The 20,416-nt window shown below is 39.3% G+C and overlaps 1 protein-coding gene across 49 annotated transcripts in view; it reads right to left on the reverse strand.

The window, feature by feature from the left end:
• RIMS1 (regulating synaptic membrane exocytosis 1) overlaps window positions 1-20,416 on the reverse strand; it is a 490,270-nt gene that overhangs the window by 214,551 nt on the left and 255,303 nt on the right. For all 49 annotated transcript variants that reach the window (XM_032409516.1, XM_032409510.1, XM_032409506.1 and 46 more), the window contains exons 5-6: window positions 11,165-11,505; window positions 6,760-7,625 (exon numbers count right to left, since the gene is read on the reverse strand). In XM_032409516.1, the coding sequence (XP_032265407.1) occupies window positions 6,760-7,625; window positions 11,165-11,505 (1,207 nt within the window). The remainder of the gene's footprint in view (window positions 1-6,759; window positions 7,626-11,164; window positions 11,506-20,416) is intronic.

Consider the following 20,416-nt stretch of genomic DNA (forward strand, 5'->3'; position numbering starts at 1 on the left):
CCGATGTCAAAGAGGTTACTGCCTATGTTCTCCTCTAGGATTTTGATGGATTCCTGTCTCACATTGAGGTCTTTCATCCACTTTGAGTTTATCTTTGTGAGTGATGTTAGAGAATGGTCGAGTTTCATTCTTCTGCATGTGGCTGTCCAATTTTCCCAGCACCATTTATTGAAGAGACTCTCTTTTTTCCATTGCATGTTTTTTCCTGCTTTGTCGAAGATTATTTGACCATAGAGTTGAGGGTCCATATCTGGGTTCTCTATTCTGTTCCATTGGTCTGTATGTCTGTTTTTGTGCCAGTACCATGCTGTCTTAGTGATCACTGATTTGTAACATAGCTTGAAATCAGGCAACATGATGCCCCCAGCTTTGTTTTTCTTTTTCAACATCTCCTTGGCGATTCGGGGTCTTTTCTGATTCCATACAAATTTTAGGATTGTTTGTTCCAGCACTTTGAAAAATGTCATTGGAATTTTGATCGGGATGGCATTGAAGGTATAGATTGCTCTGGGTAGCATAGACATTTTAACAATGTTTATTCTTCAGATCCATGAGCATGGAATATTTTTCCATCTTTTTGTGTCTTCTTCAATTTCTTTCATGAGTGTTTTGTAGTTCCTAGAGTATAGATCCTTCACCTCTTTGGTTAGGTTTATTCCGAGGTATCTTATGGTTTTCGGTGCTATTGTAAATGGAATCATTTCTTTAATTTCTCTTTCTACAGTTGCGTTGTTAGTGTATAAGAAAGCAACTGATTTCTGTGCATTGATTTTGTATCCTGCCACATTACTGAATTGCTGGATGAGTTCTAGTAATTTGGGGGTGGAGTCTTTTGGGTTTTCCACATAAAGTATCATGTCGTCTGCGAAAAGAGAGAGTTTGACTTCTTCTTTGCCAATTGGAATACCTTTTATTTCTTTTTGTTGTCTGATTGCTGTTGCTAGGACTTCTAGTACTATGTTGAACAACAGTGGTGAGAGTGGGCACCCTTGACGTGTTCCTGATCTTAAGGGAAAGGCTCTCAGCTTTTCCCCATTGAGGATGATATTCGCTGTGGGTTTTTCATAGATGGATTTTATGAGCTTGAGGAATGTTCCCTCTAACCCTATATTCTGGAGAGTTTTAATCAGGAAAGGATGTTGTATTTTGTCAAATGCTTTTTCTGCATCAACTGAGAGGACCATATGGTTCTTCTCCCTCCTCTTATTAATGTGTTCTATCACATTAATTGATTTGCGAATGTTGAACCACTCTTGCATCCCAGGGATAAATCCCACTTCATCGTGGTGGATGATCCTTTTAATGTACTGTTGGATCCTATTAGCTAGGATTTTGTTGAGGATTTTGGAATCCATATTCATCAGGGATATCGGTCTGAAATTCTCCTTTTTGATGGGGTCTTTGCCTGGTTTGGGGATTAAGGTAATGCTGGCCTCATAGAATGAGTTTGGAAGTTTTCCTTCTGTTTCTATTTTTTGAAACAGCTTCAGTAGAATAGGTATTATTTCTTCTTTGAATGTTTGGTAGAATTCCCCAGGGAATCCATCAGGCCCTGGACTCTTGTTTTTTGGGAGGTTTTTGATCACTGCTTCAATCTCGTTACTGGTTATTGGCCTATTCAGGTTGTCAATTTCTTCCTGTTTCAGTCTTGGCAGCTTACAGGTTTCCAGGAAGGCCTCCATTTCATCCAGATTGCTCAGTTTATTGGCATATAGTTGTTGATAATAATTTCTAATAATTGTTTCTATTTCCTTGGTGTTAGTCGTGATCTCTCCCCTTTCATTCATAATTTTATTAATTTGGGTCCTTTCTCTCTTCTTTTGGATAAGTCTGGCCAGTGGTTTATCAATCTTATTAATTCTTTCAAAGAACCAACTTCTAGTTTTGTTGATCTGATCTACTGGGTTTCTGGTTTCCAATTCATTGATTTCTGCTCTAACTTTAATTATTTCTCTTCTAATGTGTGGCTTAGGCGTCATTTGTTGCTTTTTCTCTAGTTCTTTAAGGTGTAGAGTTAGTTGGTGAATTCAGGATTTTTCTATTTTTTTGAGTGAGGCTTGGATGGCTATGTATTTCCCCCTTAGGACCACCTTTGCAGTATCCCATAGGTTTTGGACAGATGTGTTTTCGTTCTCATTGATTTCCATGAATTGTTTAAGTTCTTCTTTGATTTCTTGGTTGACCCAAACATTCTTGAGCAGAGTGGTCTTTAGCTTCCAAGTGTTTGAATTTCTGCCAAATTTTTTCTTGTGACTGAGTTCCAGTTTTAGAGCATTGTGGTCTGAGAATATGCAGGGAATAATCTCAATCTTTTGGTATCGGTTGAGACCTGATTTGTGACCCAGTATATGGTCTATTCTGGAGAAAGTTCCATGTGCGCTCGAGAAGAATGAGTATTCTGTTGTTTTAGGGTGGAATGTTCTGTAAATATCTATGAGGTCCATCTGGTCCAATGTATCATTCAAAGCTCTTGTTTCCTTGTTGATTTTCTGTTTAGATGATCTGTCCATTGCTGAGAGTGGAGTATTGAGGTCTCCTACAATTAACATATTGTTATCAATATGACTCTTTATTTTGGTTAACAGTTGGCTTATGTAGATGGCTGCTCCCATGTTGGGGGCATAGATATTTACAATTGTTAGATCTTCTTGTTGGATAGACCCTTTAAGAATGATAGAGTGTCCTTCTGTGTCTCTTATTACAGACTTTAGTTTAAAATCTAATTTGTCTGATATAAGAATTGCTACCCCAGCTTTCTTTTGAGGTCCGCTGGCATGGAAGATGGATCTCCATCCCTTCACTTTCAGTCTGGATGTATCTTTAGGTTCAAAATGAGTCTCTTGTAGACAGCATATGGATGGGTCCTGTCTTTTTATCCAATCTGCAACCCTGTGCCGTTTTATGGGAGCGTTTAGGCCATTCACGTTGAGAGTGATTATTGAAAGATATGAATTAATTGTCATCATGTTGCCTGTGAAGACGTTGTTTTTGTAGATTGTCCCTGTAAATTTCTGTTGTAGATCACTCTTGGGGTCTTTCTCCTTTTAGAGAACCCCCCTTAATATTTCTTGCAGGGCCGACTTAGTGGTCACATATTCTTTCAACTTCTGCCGGTTGTGGAAGCTCTGCATCTCTCCATCCATTCTAAATGAAAGCCTTGCCGGATAAATATTCTTGGCTGCATGTTCTTCTCATTTAGTACCCTGAATATGTCTTGCCAGGCCTTTCTGGCTTGCCAGGTCTCTGTGGATAGGTCTGACGTTATTCTGATGTTCGTCCCTCTGTACGTAAGGAATCTCTTCCCCCAACTGCCCTTAAGATGGTTTCCTTGGTTCTAAGATTTGCAAGTTTTACTATTACATGCTGGGGTGTTGGCCTGTTTTCCTTGATCTTAGGAGGGGTCCTCTCTGCCTCTAGGACTCGAATGTTTGTTTCATTCCCCAGATTAGGGAAGTTCTCAGCTACGATTTGCTCAAATACATCTTCTAGTCCTCTCTCTCTCTCCACTCCCTCCGGGATTCCAATTATTCTGACATTGGAATGCCTCATGGTGTCACTTATTTCTCTGATTCTATTTTCATGGATTCTGAGTTGTTTTTCCCTGGCCTCCTCTTTTCCCTTTTTATCTATTATACTGTCTTCCAGATCGCTTATTCTCTCTTCTGTCTCAGTTACCCTAGCTGTTAGATTATCTAGATTGGATTGGATCTCATTGATAGCATTTTTAAGTTCTGCCAATTCACCTTTTATTTCTGCCCTTAGAGACTCTATGTTGCCATTAATTGATTTCTCCATTCTAGCCATTGTCTTCACAATTGCTAGCCTGAATTTCATCTCTGACATCTTGGTTATGTCTGCACGCATTTGTAAATCTGCAGCATAAGTCATAATCTCTGAGTCTTTTCTGTTTTGGGGGCTCCTCCTCCTAGTCATTCTGTTGATGGGTGTTTGAGGGAATGTATAGAGTCAAAATTATTGACCAGAACCCAAGCAAGATGCACCTGTTTTCTTGGGACCTTAGGGTCGCTGGCCTCTTGTTTTCCCAGCCTGTCTTCTGCGGGAGGGGCCTGTCGGGCTGTTACTCAGGCAACCCTGTTTGGGCGGAGTTGCCCTGCGCCCCTGTGGCGGGGGATGGGCTCAGTGGGAATCAGTCTTTGGGGCTTTTGTTCTCTGGCGCCTTTCCCTGGGGGCTTTCCATGTCTCTTCCGCGAGTCAGAGCAGAAGAGACCGTTTCCAACCCTCTGCCTCAGAGCAGAGAGACCGTAGTCTGTTCTTCAGTGAGCTCTACAGGACACACTGTCTCCATTTCTGTCCATGTTGCTATAAACTGCAGAGGCCTGGGTTGTGCGCCCCTCCGCAGTGCTGCCTCCAGGTCAGGGTACCTCTCTGCCCTTTGTGCTTCTAAAACTGCCAGCCGCTCCCAATTCACACACGCGACTCCGCTGCTTGGGGTTTCCACCCCAGGGGGTTGCAGTTCACCCGCACGACCGGGACGCACCGGGTTTCTGTCTGGGAGGCTGCAGTTCGCGTGCATGCGACCCTCGCTCCGGTTTCGGGGGGGGGGGGGGACTGCAGTTCGCGGGCGCGCGACCGTCGCTCCGGTTTCTGTCCAGGGGGGCTGCAGTTCGCGTGTGCGCGACCCCAGCCGGTCTGGTTCTCCCCAACCCTCCCCCCCCCCCCCCCCCCCCGGGGGCTGCCCTAAAGTTCTTTCCTGATGCTACCGGTCTGCCAGTCTGTGCCCCGCCCGCTGCGCGCGAGGCTGTCACTTACCGGCGGTGTAGGATCCCCACGTCCAGGCACCCTCCCGCCACCGTTTATCCTCCGATATCTGCCGGCAGGATCACGGCTCTCCGCTTCCTACCTCAAAACCAACTGCCTGCCATATTGCTTGTAAAGATCCAGATCTTACATCTCAGGCTGGTTTCCTGGGTGCTCAGAGTGGTCTGGTAGTTATCCAGCTGAATTCCGGGGACCAGTTGAAATAGGGTCCCCTACTCCTCCGCCATCTTTCCCCCTCCATCCACCATGTGACTTTTAAAAAGCTCATACACGATATGCATAAGTATATGCATACTGACTTATAAGTCAAACATAAGTCGTCAGAAGGTGTGCTTAAAGAGCCAAATGATCCCATATTCATATAATACTTTAATTTCTGTCTCCCACTGCCTTATCAATTTTATTCCATGGGGACAGTCTTCCCTTGACCCTTCCACATTCTGCTAAGTAATCTCTTCCCAAATCACTGTCCCAAAACAGCTATTTTAACATGAGTTGCAGTAATTATGACAGAATGAACTTTCTTAATTGTTTCCAAATACATATATCCATTCATCCATACATCCACCCATCCATCTATCTAGACAGCTAGTTAGCTAGATGGATATATGTTTGTATATGTATATCTATCTATCTATCCATATATATATGTAGAGAGAGAGAGAAAAAGTAGACAGAGATACAGAAGGGGAGAAGACACAGCCATGCAGTTTGAAGATAGAGAAGATGAGAAACCCAAGTGACTTTTTTATAAATTTATAATATTTAGTATATAAGTTAGCAACTATAAGACAAGCCAAAAAACTCTAAAAATAGTCACCCCAAAATATAACTAAGAAACACTACAACAAGGATGATGACCACCACCATCCAGTTTAGGACTGTGGTCAATTTAAATGTGAGTGAACAGCAGAATGAAGTGAATCTTCAAAAGAAACACATAATTTCAACATTAAATTGAAGTATTTTCTAGACCAGTATTAAGTTATCTAAAGGAACTTACTGTGATGATTGCTCCTGAGCACCTGAAGTGTGACTAGTGTGACTGGGAAACTGAATTTTTAAGTTTCTTTAATTGTAAGTAAATAGCTACATGTGGCTAAGTATTGTACAGTGCGGAACAAGACAAAAAAAAAAAAAAGTCGGCTTATCACACAAGGCTCCAAAATGTTTTATAATATGATAGGTAAAATAAACTTTTACTACAAAGTTACTATCCAAAGCAATATATAACATCTGCATGGTATATTTTCTTCACAAGCTGTGAAGAAAATTCAACCAAAACTTGAAAAATACTACCTCTCTGGAATACCACACCACTACAGTTTAAAAACAGGTACATTCCCCTTTATCAGGAATAGTTTTGGTTTTCTAGAAAAGCATTTTCCCCCAAGTCTCCCCAGAATAATAACTTAAAAACCTAAGACTGCATACTGAATTTCCCAGAATGACAAGAGCCAAAGTCTTTAAGATAACCCAAATTTGAAGCTTGTGATTATGTTTGAAAATTCTACCAAAAAGGAAGAAAGCAAGCAAACAAGCTAAAAACCTTCTATTCTATTCCCCGTGAGCCTGTCTGTGAGCCTTCCACGCTGCACTTTTCCCCCCACTTCTATGGAACTATGGAGATACAACTGACATACAGCTCCGCGTAAGTTTAAGGTATGCCGCATAATGATTTGACATGCATAGTGCGAAATGATTACCAAAACAAGTTTGGCTAGCATCCATCTTCTAATCTAGATAAGAATTTGTTTTTCCCTTGTGATGTGAACTTTTCGAATCTACCCTCAGAACTTTCTAACATACCCTACTGCAGTGTTAACTACAGTCATCACGTTGCACCTTTCAAGCCGCACTTTTCCCCCCTGCACACACGCGATTCGGCTCTCCGTACGCGCGCACCTCCGAGCTCCGCACACGCGCGCCTCCGAGCCTCAACAGCGTCCCCGTGCCTGCTCGAGCCGGTCCCCGCCTTACCTTTCTCGCTGACGCTCTCGCTCTCGAGCTCCACGTCCTCGCAGCTGGTGTACTCCGGCGTGGACACGCCCTCCTCCTCGGAGCTGCTCACAGACATCTGCCGCTTCTTCCCGCCCCTCTTGGACCGGTGCGGCTTGGGCGGGGACGGCCGCACGGACTCGGACTGATCAGAGCTCAAGGAGTCGTTCCGCAGCATGGTCTCCACCTTCTCGCGCTTGGACTTCCTGATGAGGACGGCCGAGCTGGGGTCCAGGCGGCTCTGCTTCCTGAGGGGCTCCTGGGCTTTGGGCTCCAGGGCTTCTGCGGGGACCGGCCCATGCCTGGGTGCCGGCGGGCTGTGGTTCGTGAGCTGCTTGGCGCCCGGCGCCCTGGCTTCCGCAGTCCTCTCGGCCGAATAGGCCCGCGGCGACTCCGGCGGCGAGGCCCTGGCGGCGGCCGGTGCGCGCTTGCCGGCCTTGCTCTCGGGCAGCGCGGCGCCCGCCTCGGTGCGCGGCAGCGCCACGTCGCTGTGGCGCCGCTCGTGCCTCGCGCGGGACACTCGGGCGTGCATGCGCATCTGCTGCTCCTCTGGCGGCGGTTTCACCGGGTACCGCGCCAGGTTCGGATCGCTGCGGTACCTGGTCTGGTACTCCTCCTCTTTCCTTTGCTTCTCGTCGTCCACCGCTTTGCGATCCTCTCGCTTTTCCGGCACGTCGGGGTAGTCCTGTGACCGCCCTTTCTCAAGCCTTCGGCTTTCCCGCCTTTCTTTCCGCTCGCGTTCTTCCACAGCCCCCTCTCCCGGCTGCACCGAGGACTTCGGCACGCGTTTCCGCTCGCTCTTCTGGGCTCCTTTACCATTCTGCTCAGAGAGCCCTGGAGTCTTCTTCCTATGATATACGGGAACATGAAGAGGGAAAGCAATGTATAAAGCTAAAAATGAAGACCAGACCTAAGAAACATCGTTTCTTCGCATTCCATTTAAATCCTTTCAAATGATTCGTTATAATTGAATGTCTAATTAAGCTATTTGATAACCACATTAAACCTGTGTATCTGATTAGCTTTCTAAATAAAGCTTCTTTACATTACCGCATCTTAAGGAACTTTAAAAGTTGTTTTCACATTTCAAATTCTCCATAAATTAACTAGGTGAATAAAAGCCACCAATAAATCAATTCAATAAATGAACAAGTCGTATGCTAAATTCTGCTGTAAATGAGACTTAAAAATGTTTTAGATGAAACTAATTTATGTAATAATATAGTAGCAAAAGATAATATACACATGTCAGTTCAATTCTAAATATATACTTGAATATATCTGGACAATACATATGGACAATCATAAAAGAAATGTGAATACAAGTATGTTCATTTCAAAAATTAAATCTAGTAGCACTTCTTTAATAGTAGAACAAAAGTAATTTTGACAAGATCATGTGCACCCACTTTTAAGGGAGTTGGTTAGGAAAAAAAATGGTTGAACCTTAGCCTTCATTTTACCTCCCTTGGGCAAAATAACAGAAATATTGAAGTATTTCAAATTATTATTCATTTTCCCTCCTTCCCCCTCTTCTTTTCCCTCTCCCCCATTTCAGAACACAGTACCAAAAAAACACACACACAACAGTTTTGTGTTCTACTTTTCTCTCCATCCTGTTGAAGGCGCTGTAAAGATAAGAGTTTGGCAATATTTAAATCTTGTAGATATATCACTCATTTGCCCCTTTCAGCCCTTTTTGGTACACTGGAGTGCACCTAATTTGGGAAAGTTCCAGCAATTATACCAGAAGTTACAAAAAGTAGGGGCCTTGTCTAAAGTGTCCTGATACTATATGATATACCACACTACTAAGGTGGGAACAACCTAAGCTTTTTTTTTTTTTTTTTAAATCTTGAGGCCCATAGAGGGCTTTCCAAGGGGAACATCTTATGACTGAAAGTACAAAAGCAGACGTCATGCATAAAAATCAAGAAAAAATGCAAGATGAGAAAAAGGGCAATTTCTATTGTGGGTTACCAAAGTAGTAGTTGCTATGATATACCTTGGGGTCGGTTTGAGGAGGGCCCAGTAATGGTGGAAAGAAAAGGTGAAGGGTTTCAAATGGCATAGGTAAGCAAAATAGCATGGCAAATTCTGCTTTAGACATTTAGTTCACATTGGTCTTTTGAAGTGAAAGGGATTTTCATCAGAGTGTGGAATTCCAAGGGTGGCTCTGCAGTTTAACAATGTAAGGAGTCCAGTAGGAACATATATTAATAATCAAATATAGTTTTCATAGAAGTGTGAGGATTGTACCGCATTTAGTAGCTCATTAAGGCACAGTGGATCTTGGTAGAAGCTTATATTGAATCAATTTACTTTCCTTGAAATGCTGATAAATGATGCTTACCTCTCAAAGTTCACATGAGCATTAGAGAGACCATCTGTGACAATGCTTTATGGAATACTAGAGTGCCATGCAAATGGAAGGAGTTCTTCAGTCTCTCTGATCTTTGCTTCCCTGAGTATGCCTTTCCTCACTTCTCCCTCTAATTATTCCATTTCCACTAGTTCCTGATGAAGAATTCTTCAATAAATTTAAACAGACTGACAACATTCTTTTGATCTCACTTATCTCCCCGAAGTTGCCACCCATCTCTTCTTTTCCTTCTATATCCCCAATGATCTCAGTATTTTCTTAAGTACTTATATCATCAGTAAGTAACATATAATCAGCAACAGCATTTGTCCCTATCAATCTTCTTCAAATTTCATCTAAAAGTTGCTTCTCTGTCCTTATTCCTGAAATCTTTGTAGTTTTTTTTTTTTTTACCATATGTCAAAAACAGGTTTCATATTTTCCCCTAAAAAACTTTATAGCTCCAAATTCTCTTACTTAAAGGTATCATTTTCTGACCAATCCCAAATTACACCTTTAATAGTTTTGGTTTTTTTTAACCCACAATGCTCTGTCACCAAAAACTATCCATTATACCTTCACTGAACTATCTCTGGTGTCCTCTGTGTGTCCTCTCTACATAGTTTAGGTGCACTCATTCTCTCTTTCTCAAATGTCCCCTCCTACCCTGTCTACCTACCCTATAACTCCTGGATATCCTAGAAAGCCTAATTCAGAAGGCACCTCCTCTTTCCTGTGGCTCCCAAAGTACTACATGTATTTTCTAGCTTTGATCAAATCAGCCTCTGGTACAGTAAATTGCCCAGGTGTCTGTCTTCCCTAGGATTTAGTGTGGTGTCTTCCCTAGGATCTGTCAGAAAAGGGATCATGTCTTACTCATACTTATATTCTGGTTCCTGGCACAGTGTTTGCTTATAGTAAACACACAACAGCTACTGGCTTGAATATGGCTACGTTCACTGAATGCCTCCCGTGTGCCAGCTTCTGAACACATGTTCCCATTTCACCCTTGCCACGGCCCTGCAAGATGGGTTGTTGCTGCCTGGTGTGATAGAAGCAGGACTGGAAGATCTGCTTAACTTAGAAGTCCTTGATGTTATTCTATGGGCTTTGTCTGAAAAGGGGAACCAAAGCCTTCCTTGGAGCCTACTCTCCCACCCAGTGGGATGCATAAGGGTCATACAAACAAAAGCAGCAAACCTAGTCTTAACAACAGTAACCAGCCTCATAAAGAAGGGCTATATCCTCCTTGTTAACACTGTCTCCCAGTGCATAGCCTCCTGTCTGGTCGTAAATGCATTGCTGAATGAAGGAATGAATCAATTAAAGTAAATTATCTGATCATGTTAGCCCATGCTAAAACCCTCCGTAGCTTTCTATTATTCCTAGGATAAACATCTATAAAATTTAACCTGGCCAAAAGGCCCAGTATGACTTGGGCCCTGATACCTAACCAGCCACCTCTCCCGGGCTTTTCCCTGCTCTCCTCTGCTACTCACACTCTTGGCAGTGGGCATCCTTTAGGTTCTCCCATGAGAACTTGTTTCCTCAGGCCACATGCCTGTGCATCTACCTGGAGTCCTCGTCTTCACCTGGTTCATTCCTAGTCACTTGTCAGAGCTCAGCATAAAAGAAATGTCCTCAAAGAAGGTACCTGTGTACCTTCCACTGGGTCAGGTTTCTCATATTCTCTCAGAGCACACTTTCCATTAGAGTGCTAATTCTATAAGTGAATAAATGATCTAAGAGCTTTTCTGAGTTCAAGGCTGGAAGTCAGTATCTCACTCGGGTGACTTGTTTACATGTGTGCATGTTATGCAAGAAAAGCTTTTCCACAAAGGTCTCCTTGAGGAATGATGCATTCTAGAGATAAACAAAGCACCTCAGGGCTGTTGTTGCCTTCCATGTGGGGCCTGAGAAGAAGTACCTCCACATATTTCTCTTAATAGCAGTTAAATTCTTGAAAATAGGCTTAGTCTCAATACAAAACCTTGCCTTTTGCTTACAGGGTTAACGAACTTTTACCTCTCTCTCGGAGGTTCACTTCTAGACCTGGATGAAACCTGCTTCTGTTCGGGCCCCACGGCTTGCTGTGAGGACTCAGCCCCTTTGCTCCTGTCTGGTTGAGCGCTGGGAGGAGCTGTGTCCTGGGAGGAGGCAGCTGCTGTGCTCAGGGGTGTCTGCGATCGTGAGCGCTCTTGGAGCCGTGCTTTCTTTTCTCTTGGTACCTCAGAACCAGCACCTGTGGCTGTATCGCTTAAGGCTCCATCCTGACTTGGCTGCTGAGGGCCACTTCCAAAGAACCACGCCCCAGATTTGGTTAAGATTTCTTGTTGCTTTCGACATAAATTGCATACCCACATAACCTATTTAAAGAAGAGAGAACAATATAAATTTTCTATGCCACTTGGAAATAGTTTCTCTTTAGCACATATTAAAATATCTTTTCAGGGAAAGAAGAATGCTTGTCATCTTTATACTTATCCTTGTGAATTTCTTATGAAAATGATCCTTGCACAAGTCACAGGCAAGTACATGAAGGCCTAGACTGGCACCCATCTGAAATCACAGCACCTCTAGGTTACCGGAGTAGTGTTTTTTCCTGGTGTTCTAACCCTGTAATTCTGAGTTTCCTCTTACCATGTATCCATCACATTTTGTATGACTGAATCTGAAGTTTCTTTTAAAATATATGTTAGTAAAAATGTTCTGAGCGGGGTTGGATTGATTACAAAAATGTTTTAAAGAGCCATAGAATTAATATTTATGTACATAAACCTCAGTGTCTCAAAGGATGTAGAAAATATCTGTCTTCTCAAAACTTATGCATTATTAAAGCCAATATTAAAAGATATTCATATGGAACAAACAATAAAAGATAGGCACAAAAGAAAAGGTCAAGCTGTATATCTTCTCTAGCTTGTTAGTAATACACTAACCTTGGGTTTATATTATGCTATAAAAGTTTCCACGCACATATTTACTAGAGCAATAAATTTGGGGCTGGGTGTATTCATATGACACTACTCTGATACCATTTCCACTTGAGATGTTATTTTGGAACAGTCATCTAGAAACATATCCACTGATAAATTATAAGATGTTTTACCACTTAAAATAAATCTATACAACAGCTCTCCTCTTGGTGGCATTTAAAATGAATGTAATAATGAGGACAACGATGATAACAGAAATTATGAATAATAATAGCAGCAACACCAAGTAGGCGGAGCTAAAATAGGTGCCTACGGCCCTGTGAGCCTTCTTCCAAATACCTCCAGTCCCTCTGCTTTGTGGTATAATTCTACCTCCCTGCCTCAGTTGCTTTCCTCTGAACACACGTCGGTTTTCCTTTGTACTTCAGAAACAGCACCCACCGGAAAGGCTGCTCACCAAACTCCAGGCCCTTGTTTTCACAAATACTGACTCAGTCAACAATTACTCAAAAAAATCACAAATGGATGAATAAGTCCCAGGTATATTAAGTGAGAAACAATATTAAGATAGTAAAAGATGAAGCCTTGCTTACTGGCAAAAAGGAGAAAATGTACTAGTAAAAACATTTGGATGAATAGGAGAAAAACTACAATGGTAGCTATAAAATAAGATAAAAGGTAAAGTGAGAATAAGAAAAAGATGGAGAAAAATAATATATTTTTGACAAAGGAAAGTTCATCTGCTTGAACTGTTAAGCACTGTTGCTTTCCAAGCAAGAAAACTCAAATGAATTCATAATATGGGGAAAACTAAGACTTAGAGATGTTTACTATAAAAAATGTAAGATTGACACAGTTTATTAATGCATTCCTCTACGCTTCCGCAGGTCATAAAATGAAGTGAACTAGATTCACAAAGGCAGTTAGTTGACTTCCCGTTTGCTAAGATGTTAAACAGTTCATTTCATAAGCCTATAACAAAATAAAGGAATTATGGAATATATCTGTAATTTAAAATGCTTCCCAAATGAGGAGATATTGTGCACGATGTATCATGATCTCTTTAGGTCATAAATAAGGTCCCTCAGAAATTCTGATTGATTGAACATAGTCTTAACAAGGATAACATTATAAAGGCAATATCCCCGGGGCCAGGACTTCATGCCAATAATACTGGTTATCCTCTGCCCAGACCCTGGATGGGGACAGGTGATATGCTTCCTCACTGGTTGCCTCTTTAGCTGACCAAACAGTAATGAGGTCTGAAATCACGCAATTCAAAGAGATTGGTGAGAATCTTTGACTATTTTATATCACTAAGGAGAAATTAAATTTGTATTTACTACACTATAAGCAAAATATTATTCATTATCAAAAGTAAGTCCTTTTCTACAAAATACTAAGGTATATTTCGGGTTAATATAAATTTCACTTAGAGCAATACAGGAAACACAATAAAATATACAATTTATACAAAAATTCCAAAATGGAGTTAAGTTAAATAAAGAGGCAGAAAGGAACATTAAAATACTGGTAAAAAAGAAGGGTAAAGGAGACTCTTCTTTGTACATTTGAATATTTTCTAGAAAATTGTTATCATAATCTTATTTAGATTGTTTCATATTTTTTTTAAAGATTTTATTTACTGGGGTGCCTGGGTGGCTGCCTTCAGCTCAGGTCATGATCCCAGCGTCCTGGGACTGAGCCCCACGTCAGGTTCCTTCCTCAACGGTGAACCTGCTTCTCCCTCTCACTCTGCCTGCAGCTCTGCCTACTTGTGTTCTCTCTCTGTCCCTGTCAAATAAATAAATAAATAATTTTTTAAATTTATTTGAGAGAGAGAGAGCATATACGCATAAGCTGGGGAAGTAGAGTCCACCCTGAGTGTGAGCCAGACACAAGGCCCAATCTCACAACCCTGAAATCATGACCTGAGCTGAAACGAAGAGTTGGATGTTTAACCCACTGAGCCACCCAGGCACCCCAATTTTCATATTTGTAAGTGCTATAAAGATGGGCCAATGAAAAGTAACTGCCAGATTCGGGCAAGTTCCAAATTTTGAATATGTGCAGAACTGCCACAGGAGTGATAAAAGCAAACAAAATATGGTTATTATTAAATATTATTACAATTAAATATTAAAATTCATTTAATTTCATTTCAAATTGATTCAAAAGGTCACAGTTAGTACCTAGAAGCAACAACTTTAATATTTTCAAAATATTATTTATTCATTTAAGTCTGGATGTTTCATTAATTTTGTCTATTTTTAACACAGGAAAAATTTTTCCTATACTTTATCTGCTTGTGCACACATTTTAAATTTTGTATTTCAAAATTAATTATAAGCTTGGTCAATCTATACTCTAATCTGAAATCAAAAGTAACTATAAAAATAAAAATACTTTTTATTAAAATACTATCTCCCAATCTCTACCATTAGTTATATAAATTACTCTTGCCACAGAGTTTGCAAATAAAAAAGAAACTCTTTATATGTGTTGTAAGGAAAATAGATGACAATACAATAGAACATTTGTTGTACTTTTCAACACAGTTCATATCAAACATTTCAGGCATGTATAAAAATGAGCCAAACAGTTGCTGAGAAGCAACACCGTTATAAATTTTTACCAATTGTCTTTTTGAATTTATTATCAAGTATTATGCTTGCCTACAACTATAGATAATCCAAAAAGTGAGATAATAATCCAAAAGTGGGATTTTTTTAAAAAGAACAAGACACAAATCTTTCTACAAAAAAATTCAATTTATTTAAAATACACACACACACACACACACACACACACACACACACACACACACACCTTTTTAAAGACTGCACCATGCAGGATTATACCCTGATTAAGTACCCTGGGATGTGTTCCAAACTAATCTAAACCAAAGCAAGTCTGTGTAATACCTTATCTTAACAATTTACAGATGTTAAGCAACCAAATACTAACTTAAATGAAAGATTATTGTGATGGAACATGGCTTCTGAAACTCCATGCCATACATCAGAAATATGAACATTTGAAAATTTTATTCAGAACTTTTGCACTAACAACATTTTAAATTCCATTTAAGGAATCCTTAAGAAATACAGTAGACCATTTTATGGCAGAAAAATGATATTCAGATGGAAGAAATACTTTATATTTGCCTTCACATGAAATGTTTACAGATCCAGACACACAGAGCAGAAAAAATGAGCCTTAGATTTACTCTCAATGATATTACTAAGGTGATTCATGGCAATGAGGTACAGAATTCCTATATTAATACAAATGTGTTGCTTATAAAAATCCATCTGAGGTAATTAGGATTGTAACATAAAGAATAAATATAAGCATGAAGATTTTTTTAAAAAAGATCAAATGTGAAAATACTGACTTTTATTCAAAGATAGTTACACTACCATTTTGAAAAACATGGAAAAGAAAACAGGATATTTGGCTTTATTATAGATGTCGCATTTTCTGAGTACCTTTATTCATTTTCCTTACTTTCTCTATTCAGCGAAAGCACTCTAGCAGAAGCTGGGGACAAAATTATCAAGGTGATATTTCAACTTTTTTGACAATAGTAGATGAGATAGAAGAAAATAATTGATAACTAAGTAGGTGAAAATGAGAGTTATCTTTGACACTTGCTTCTGTGTGTGTGTGTGTGTGTGTGTGTGTATTTCTCCTAGTCTTTTGTTATTTTTGTTACTATTTCATGGATTTACGTTTTTCCTTTTGAAAGCTTATAAAATACATGAGCAAAGAAGTGAACTGATATATATTAGGTTTTAATAGGGTCCTTCTGGTTGCTGTGTTGAGTTAAGCATAAAATGTAGGGAATCAATTGTGGAATTTTTGTGAACTGAATTCTAATATTGCTAATTTTTTTCTCTTTTGGTTCATCTTTGACAAATATGTTTCCCTATCCTTAGATTATCTACTTGTGTAATTTTGTTGGAGGCACATTTTATATATAGCACAAGACTGAACTATTTCTTTTTATTCAATCAAAGAATCTTTGTGTTTTAGTAGCATCCAAATACACACCAATACTTATTTTCTATGTCCTGACTGACATTAAAATATGTTCCTCCATTGAGACATAAGATATGGTATAAGATGTTCTTCCATTCATGGAAAGTCAATGCACACACCTGCACTCCGGATACCAACCCTTCTGCCCAGTGAGGACTTCATTCATTCACTGACCCCTTCATTTTCCTGTGTCTTCAACCTTGCCTTCTCTATTACTCCTTCCATCTTAGCATATAACTATTTAAGCATATAAAATAATCAAAACTTTTCTTTGAACTTGTTCTCTCTCTAGTCACTTTTTCTCTATCCTCTTTAAAATCAAGCTACCTCAAAAAAACTAAAAATAAAGAAAATAAAATCAAGCTACCTGGTAAAGTAACTTAAATTAATACCCTCTCCACTTCCTTATATCCTCTTTATTTCTCAACAATCTGACTCTAGTCCCCACAGCTGTATTTAATTATCTTTCATAGACATTAGTGATCTCTTCCATGGTGCTAATTTCACTTATAGACACTGAATATATGGAATTTGTCATTACCTATATTTTTTGGTTTCTGGATATTAATGATAATGTTCTGTTCTGGTCTAATCTAACTTGCATTACCTCCTCTCATATTCCTCTATAAAAATCTTCCTTCTTCACTCTCTTATTAAATGTTAATGTTACACAGAGCTCCATTTTTGCTTCTCTGCATTTCTTACTCCAATAGATTCCATGTGAGATGGAAACAGGATTTCCATATTTTTATCACAACCCCTTCTGAAAAATATTTTTCAGAAGGCTTATATAATAAATGAGTATTTGTTTAATAAATTGTACAGATGACTACTACATTAACACATTATTTCCATTATAAAAATGCAAATAGAAACTAAATCAATGAGATTTAAAAAGAAAATAGCACTTTAATTTTATTTTGTATCAAAATAGACTACCCTATACTATAAACTTTAGACTTTAAAATCATAATCTCTAGCTTAGGAATCTAGTAGATACCCTCTTATCTACTGCATATGGCCAATTGAATGTAACACAGGAGACTCAAACTTAAAACATACCAAACTGAAATGATTGTTTTCCACAAAACTTGCTCTTGTCCTTTATTGTTTTCTCAGTTAATAATACCACCACCCACACAGTAAACCAAGCAATTAATCTGAGGATGGTCCTAGCCTACTCTCTCCCTAATGCTTCATCAAATCTTAACTCTGATTTCTGAATATCATGACTCAAATTTGCTTCCTCACATCTATTCCCACTGTACTGACTTATTTGAGGTCATGATCTCTTCATATCAAGATTTCTATAACTGATATCCTAACAGATTTTCCCCCTCCTATTATTGCCCCTGCAATAAATCTTCCAACCCATTTTCACATCTTCCAAAATTTAAATTTGACAAAATAACTCCCTGTATTCAAGATATAATTATAACTCTTGTTTAGCATACTGTGGTTCTTTCCTACTTTTTCAACCTCATCAACAGCCATTTCCCACATATACTCCATTCTCTGGTTTTCTGAACATTGTGCAGTTCCTAGAATTTGTTCCAGATGTTTAGCTAAATGACCTTGTTTAAAGGTTCACCCCATTTCCAAATGGATTATATACATTTTATAACATCTGCACTTTTCACAATGGATACAGTACTTCATATATTCATTGATGATATAAAATCTGCATATGTATCTTATCTCACATAGTAATGTATAATGAAGAAAACCAACAAAATTATTGTGTATACATTCAATGCAATCTCTATCAAAATACCATCAACTTTTTTCATGAAGTTGGAACAAATAATCCTAAAATTTGTATGGAACCAGAAAAGACCCCAAATAGTCAAAGGAATGTCAAAAAAGAAAACCAAAGCTGGTAGCATCACAATTCTGGACTTCAAGTTATATTACAAGGCTGTAATCATCAAGACAGTATGGTACTGGCACAAAAACAGACACACAGATCAATGGAACAGAATAGAGAACCCAGAAATGGACCCTCAACTCTGTGGTCAACCAATCTTTGACAAAGCAGGAAAGAACATCCAATGCAAAAAAGTCTCTTCAACAAATGATGTTGGGAAAATTGGACAGCCACATGCAGAAGAATGAAACTGGACCATTTACTTACACCATACACAAAAATAGACTCAAAATGGGTGAAAGACCTAAATGTGAGACAGAAATCCATCAAAATCCTAGAGGAGAACACAGGCAGCAACCTCTTCCACCTCAGCCGCAGCAACTTCTTGCAAGACACGTCTCCAAAGGCAAGGGAAACAAAGACAAAAATGAACTATTGGGACTTCATCAAGATAAAAAACTTTTGCACAAAAGGAAACAGTCAACAAAACCAAAAGACAACTAACAGAATGAGGGAAGGAATTTGCAAATGTCTTATCAGATAAAGGGCTAGTACCCAAAATCTATAGAGAACTTATCAAAGTCAACACCCAAAGAACAAAGAATCCAATCAAGAAATGGGCAGAAGACACGAACAGACATTTCTCCAAAGAAGACATCCAAATGGCCAACAGACACATGAAAAAATGCTCCACATCACTCGGCATCAGGGAAATACAAATCAAAACCACAATGAGATACCACCTCACACTGGTCAGAATGACTAAAATTAACAAGTCAGGAAACAACAGATGTTGGTGAGGATGTGGAGAAAGAGGACTGCTCTTACACTGTTGGTGGTAATGCAAGCTGGTGCAGCCACTCTGGAAAACAATATGGAGATTCCTCAAAATATTGAAAATAGAGCTACCTAAGACCCAGTCATTGCACTACTAGGGATTTACCCCAAAGATACACATGTAGTGATCTGAAGGGGCACCTGCACCCCAATGTTTATAGCAGGTATATTCACAATAGCCAAACTACGGAGAGAGCCCAGATGTCCATCAACAGATGAATGAAGAAGATATGGTATATATATACAGTGGAATATTACTCAGCCATCAAAAAAAGAAATCTTGCCATTTGCAATGATGTGGATGGAACTAGAGGGTATTATGCTAAGCGAAATAAGTCAATCAGAGAAAGACAATTATCATATGATCTCACTCATATGTGGAATTTAAGAAACAACAGAGGATCATAGGGGAAGTGAGGGAAAAATAAAACAAGACAAAATCAGGGAGACAAAGCATAAGAGACTCTTAATCAAAGGAAACAAACTGAGGGTTGTTGGAGAGGAGGTGGGCAGAGGATGTGCTAAATGGGTGATGGGTATTAAGGAGGGCACTTGTTGTAATGAGTACTGGGTGTTTTATGTAAGTGAGGAATCACTAAATTCTACTTCTAAAACCATTACACCATATGTTAACTAACTATAATTTAAATAAAAACTTTAAACATTTAAAAACAAGATAAAAAATTCATGTGTAATTCTTTATGGTCAAAAATATTTTATTCTGGCTTGTAAGTTTTGTGTAGTACCATACTAGTAACCCAGAAATGGGTATAGCTGCATCTTTATGAGTCTTTATCCAAATACTAAACTGCTCTTGTTCAAGGTAACTTTAGAAGGCCTGACAGAGAATAGCTATTGGAACCATTAAGCTATACAAACAATTCAAATATTCTTATCAAGTCAAATGGAATACCCACCAAGATAGACAACAGGTTGGCCATTAAAAAAACAACAACAACAAAACTCAAAACATTTAGAGAACTGATATCACATAGCATATATTCTCTGATCAAAATTCAATAAAATTAGGGGTGACTGGGTGGCTCAGTTGATTAAGCATCTGCCCTTGGCTCAGGTCATGGTCTTGGGGTCCTGGGATCAAGCCCTGCATCAAGCTCTCTGCTCACAGGAACCTTGCTTCTCCCTCTCCTCCCTGCTCATACTCTCTCATTATCTCTCTCTCTCTCTCAAATAGATAAAAAAAAAAAATCCAAAACTCAATAAAATTAGAATATAATAACTCAAAAATTCTGGAAATAGCATAATTTTGGAAATTAAGCAAAACATATCTAAATATGACAAGGCCAAAAAAAATCACAAGAGAAATTAAAGTATGTATTGATCTGGATAATAATAATAATGTAACCTGTCAAAATTTGTAACATGCACCTAAAACATTTCTTAGAGAGAAAATTGTAGCATTAAACACTCCATTGCAAAAGAAACAATTACGGCACCTGGGTGGCTCAGTCGGTTAAGTGTCTGACTCTTGGTTTCAGCTCAGATCAAGATTTAAGGGTCGTGGGATCAAGCCCCACATTGGCCTCCCCACTCAGTGGGGAGTCTGCTTCTCTTTCTCTTTCCCTCTCCCTC

This window comes from Phoca vitulina, unplaced genomic scaffold, assembly GCF_004348235.1.
Source record: "Phoca vitulina isolate PV1807 unplaced genomic scaffold, GSC_HSeal_1.0 scaffold11, whole genome shotgun sequence".
NCBI classification, from domain to species: domain Eukaryota; kingdom Metazoa; phylum Chordata; class Mammalia; order Carnivora; family Phocidae; genus Phoca; species Phoca vitulina.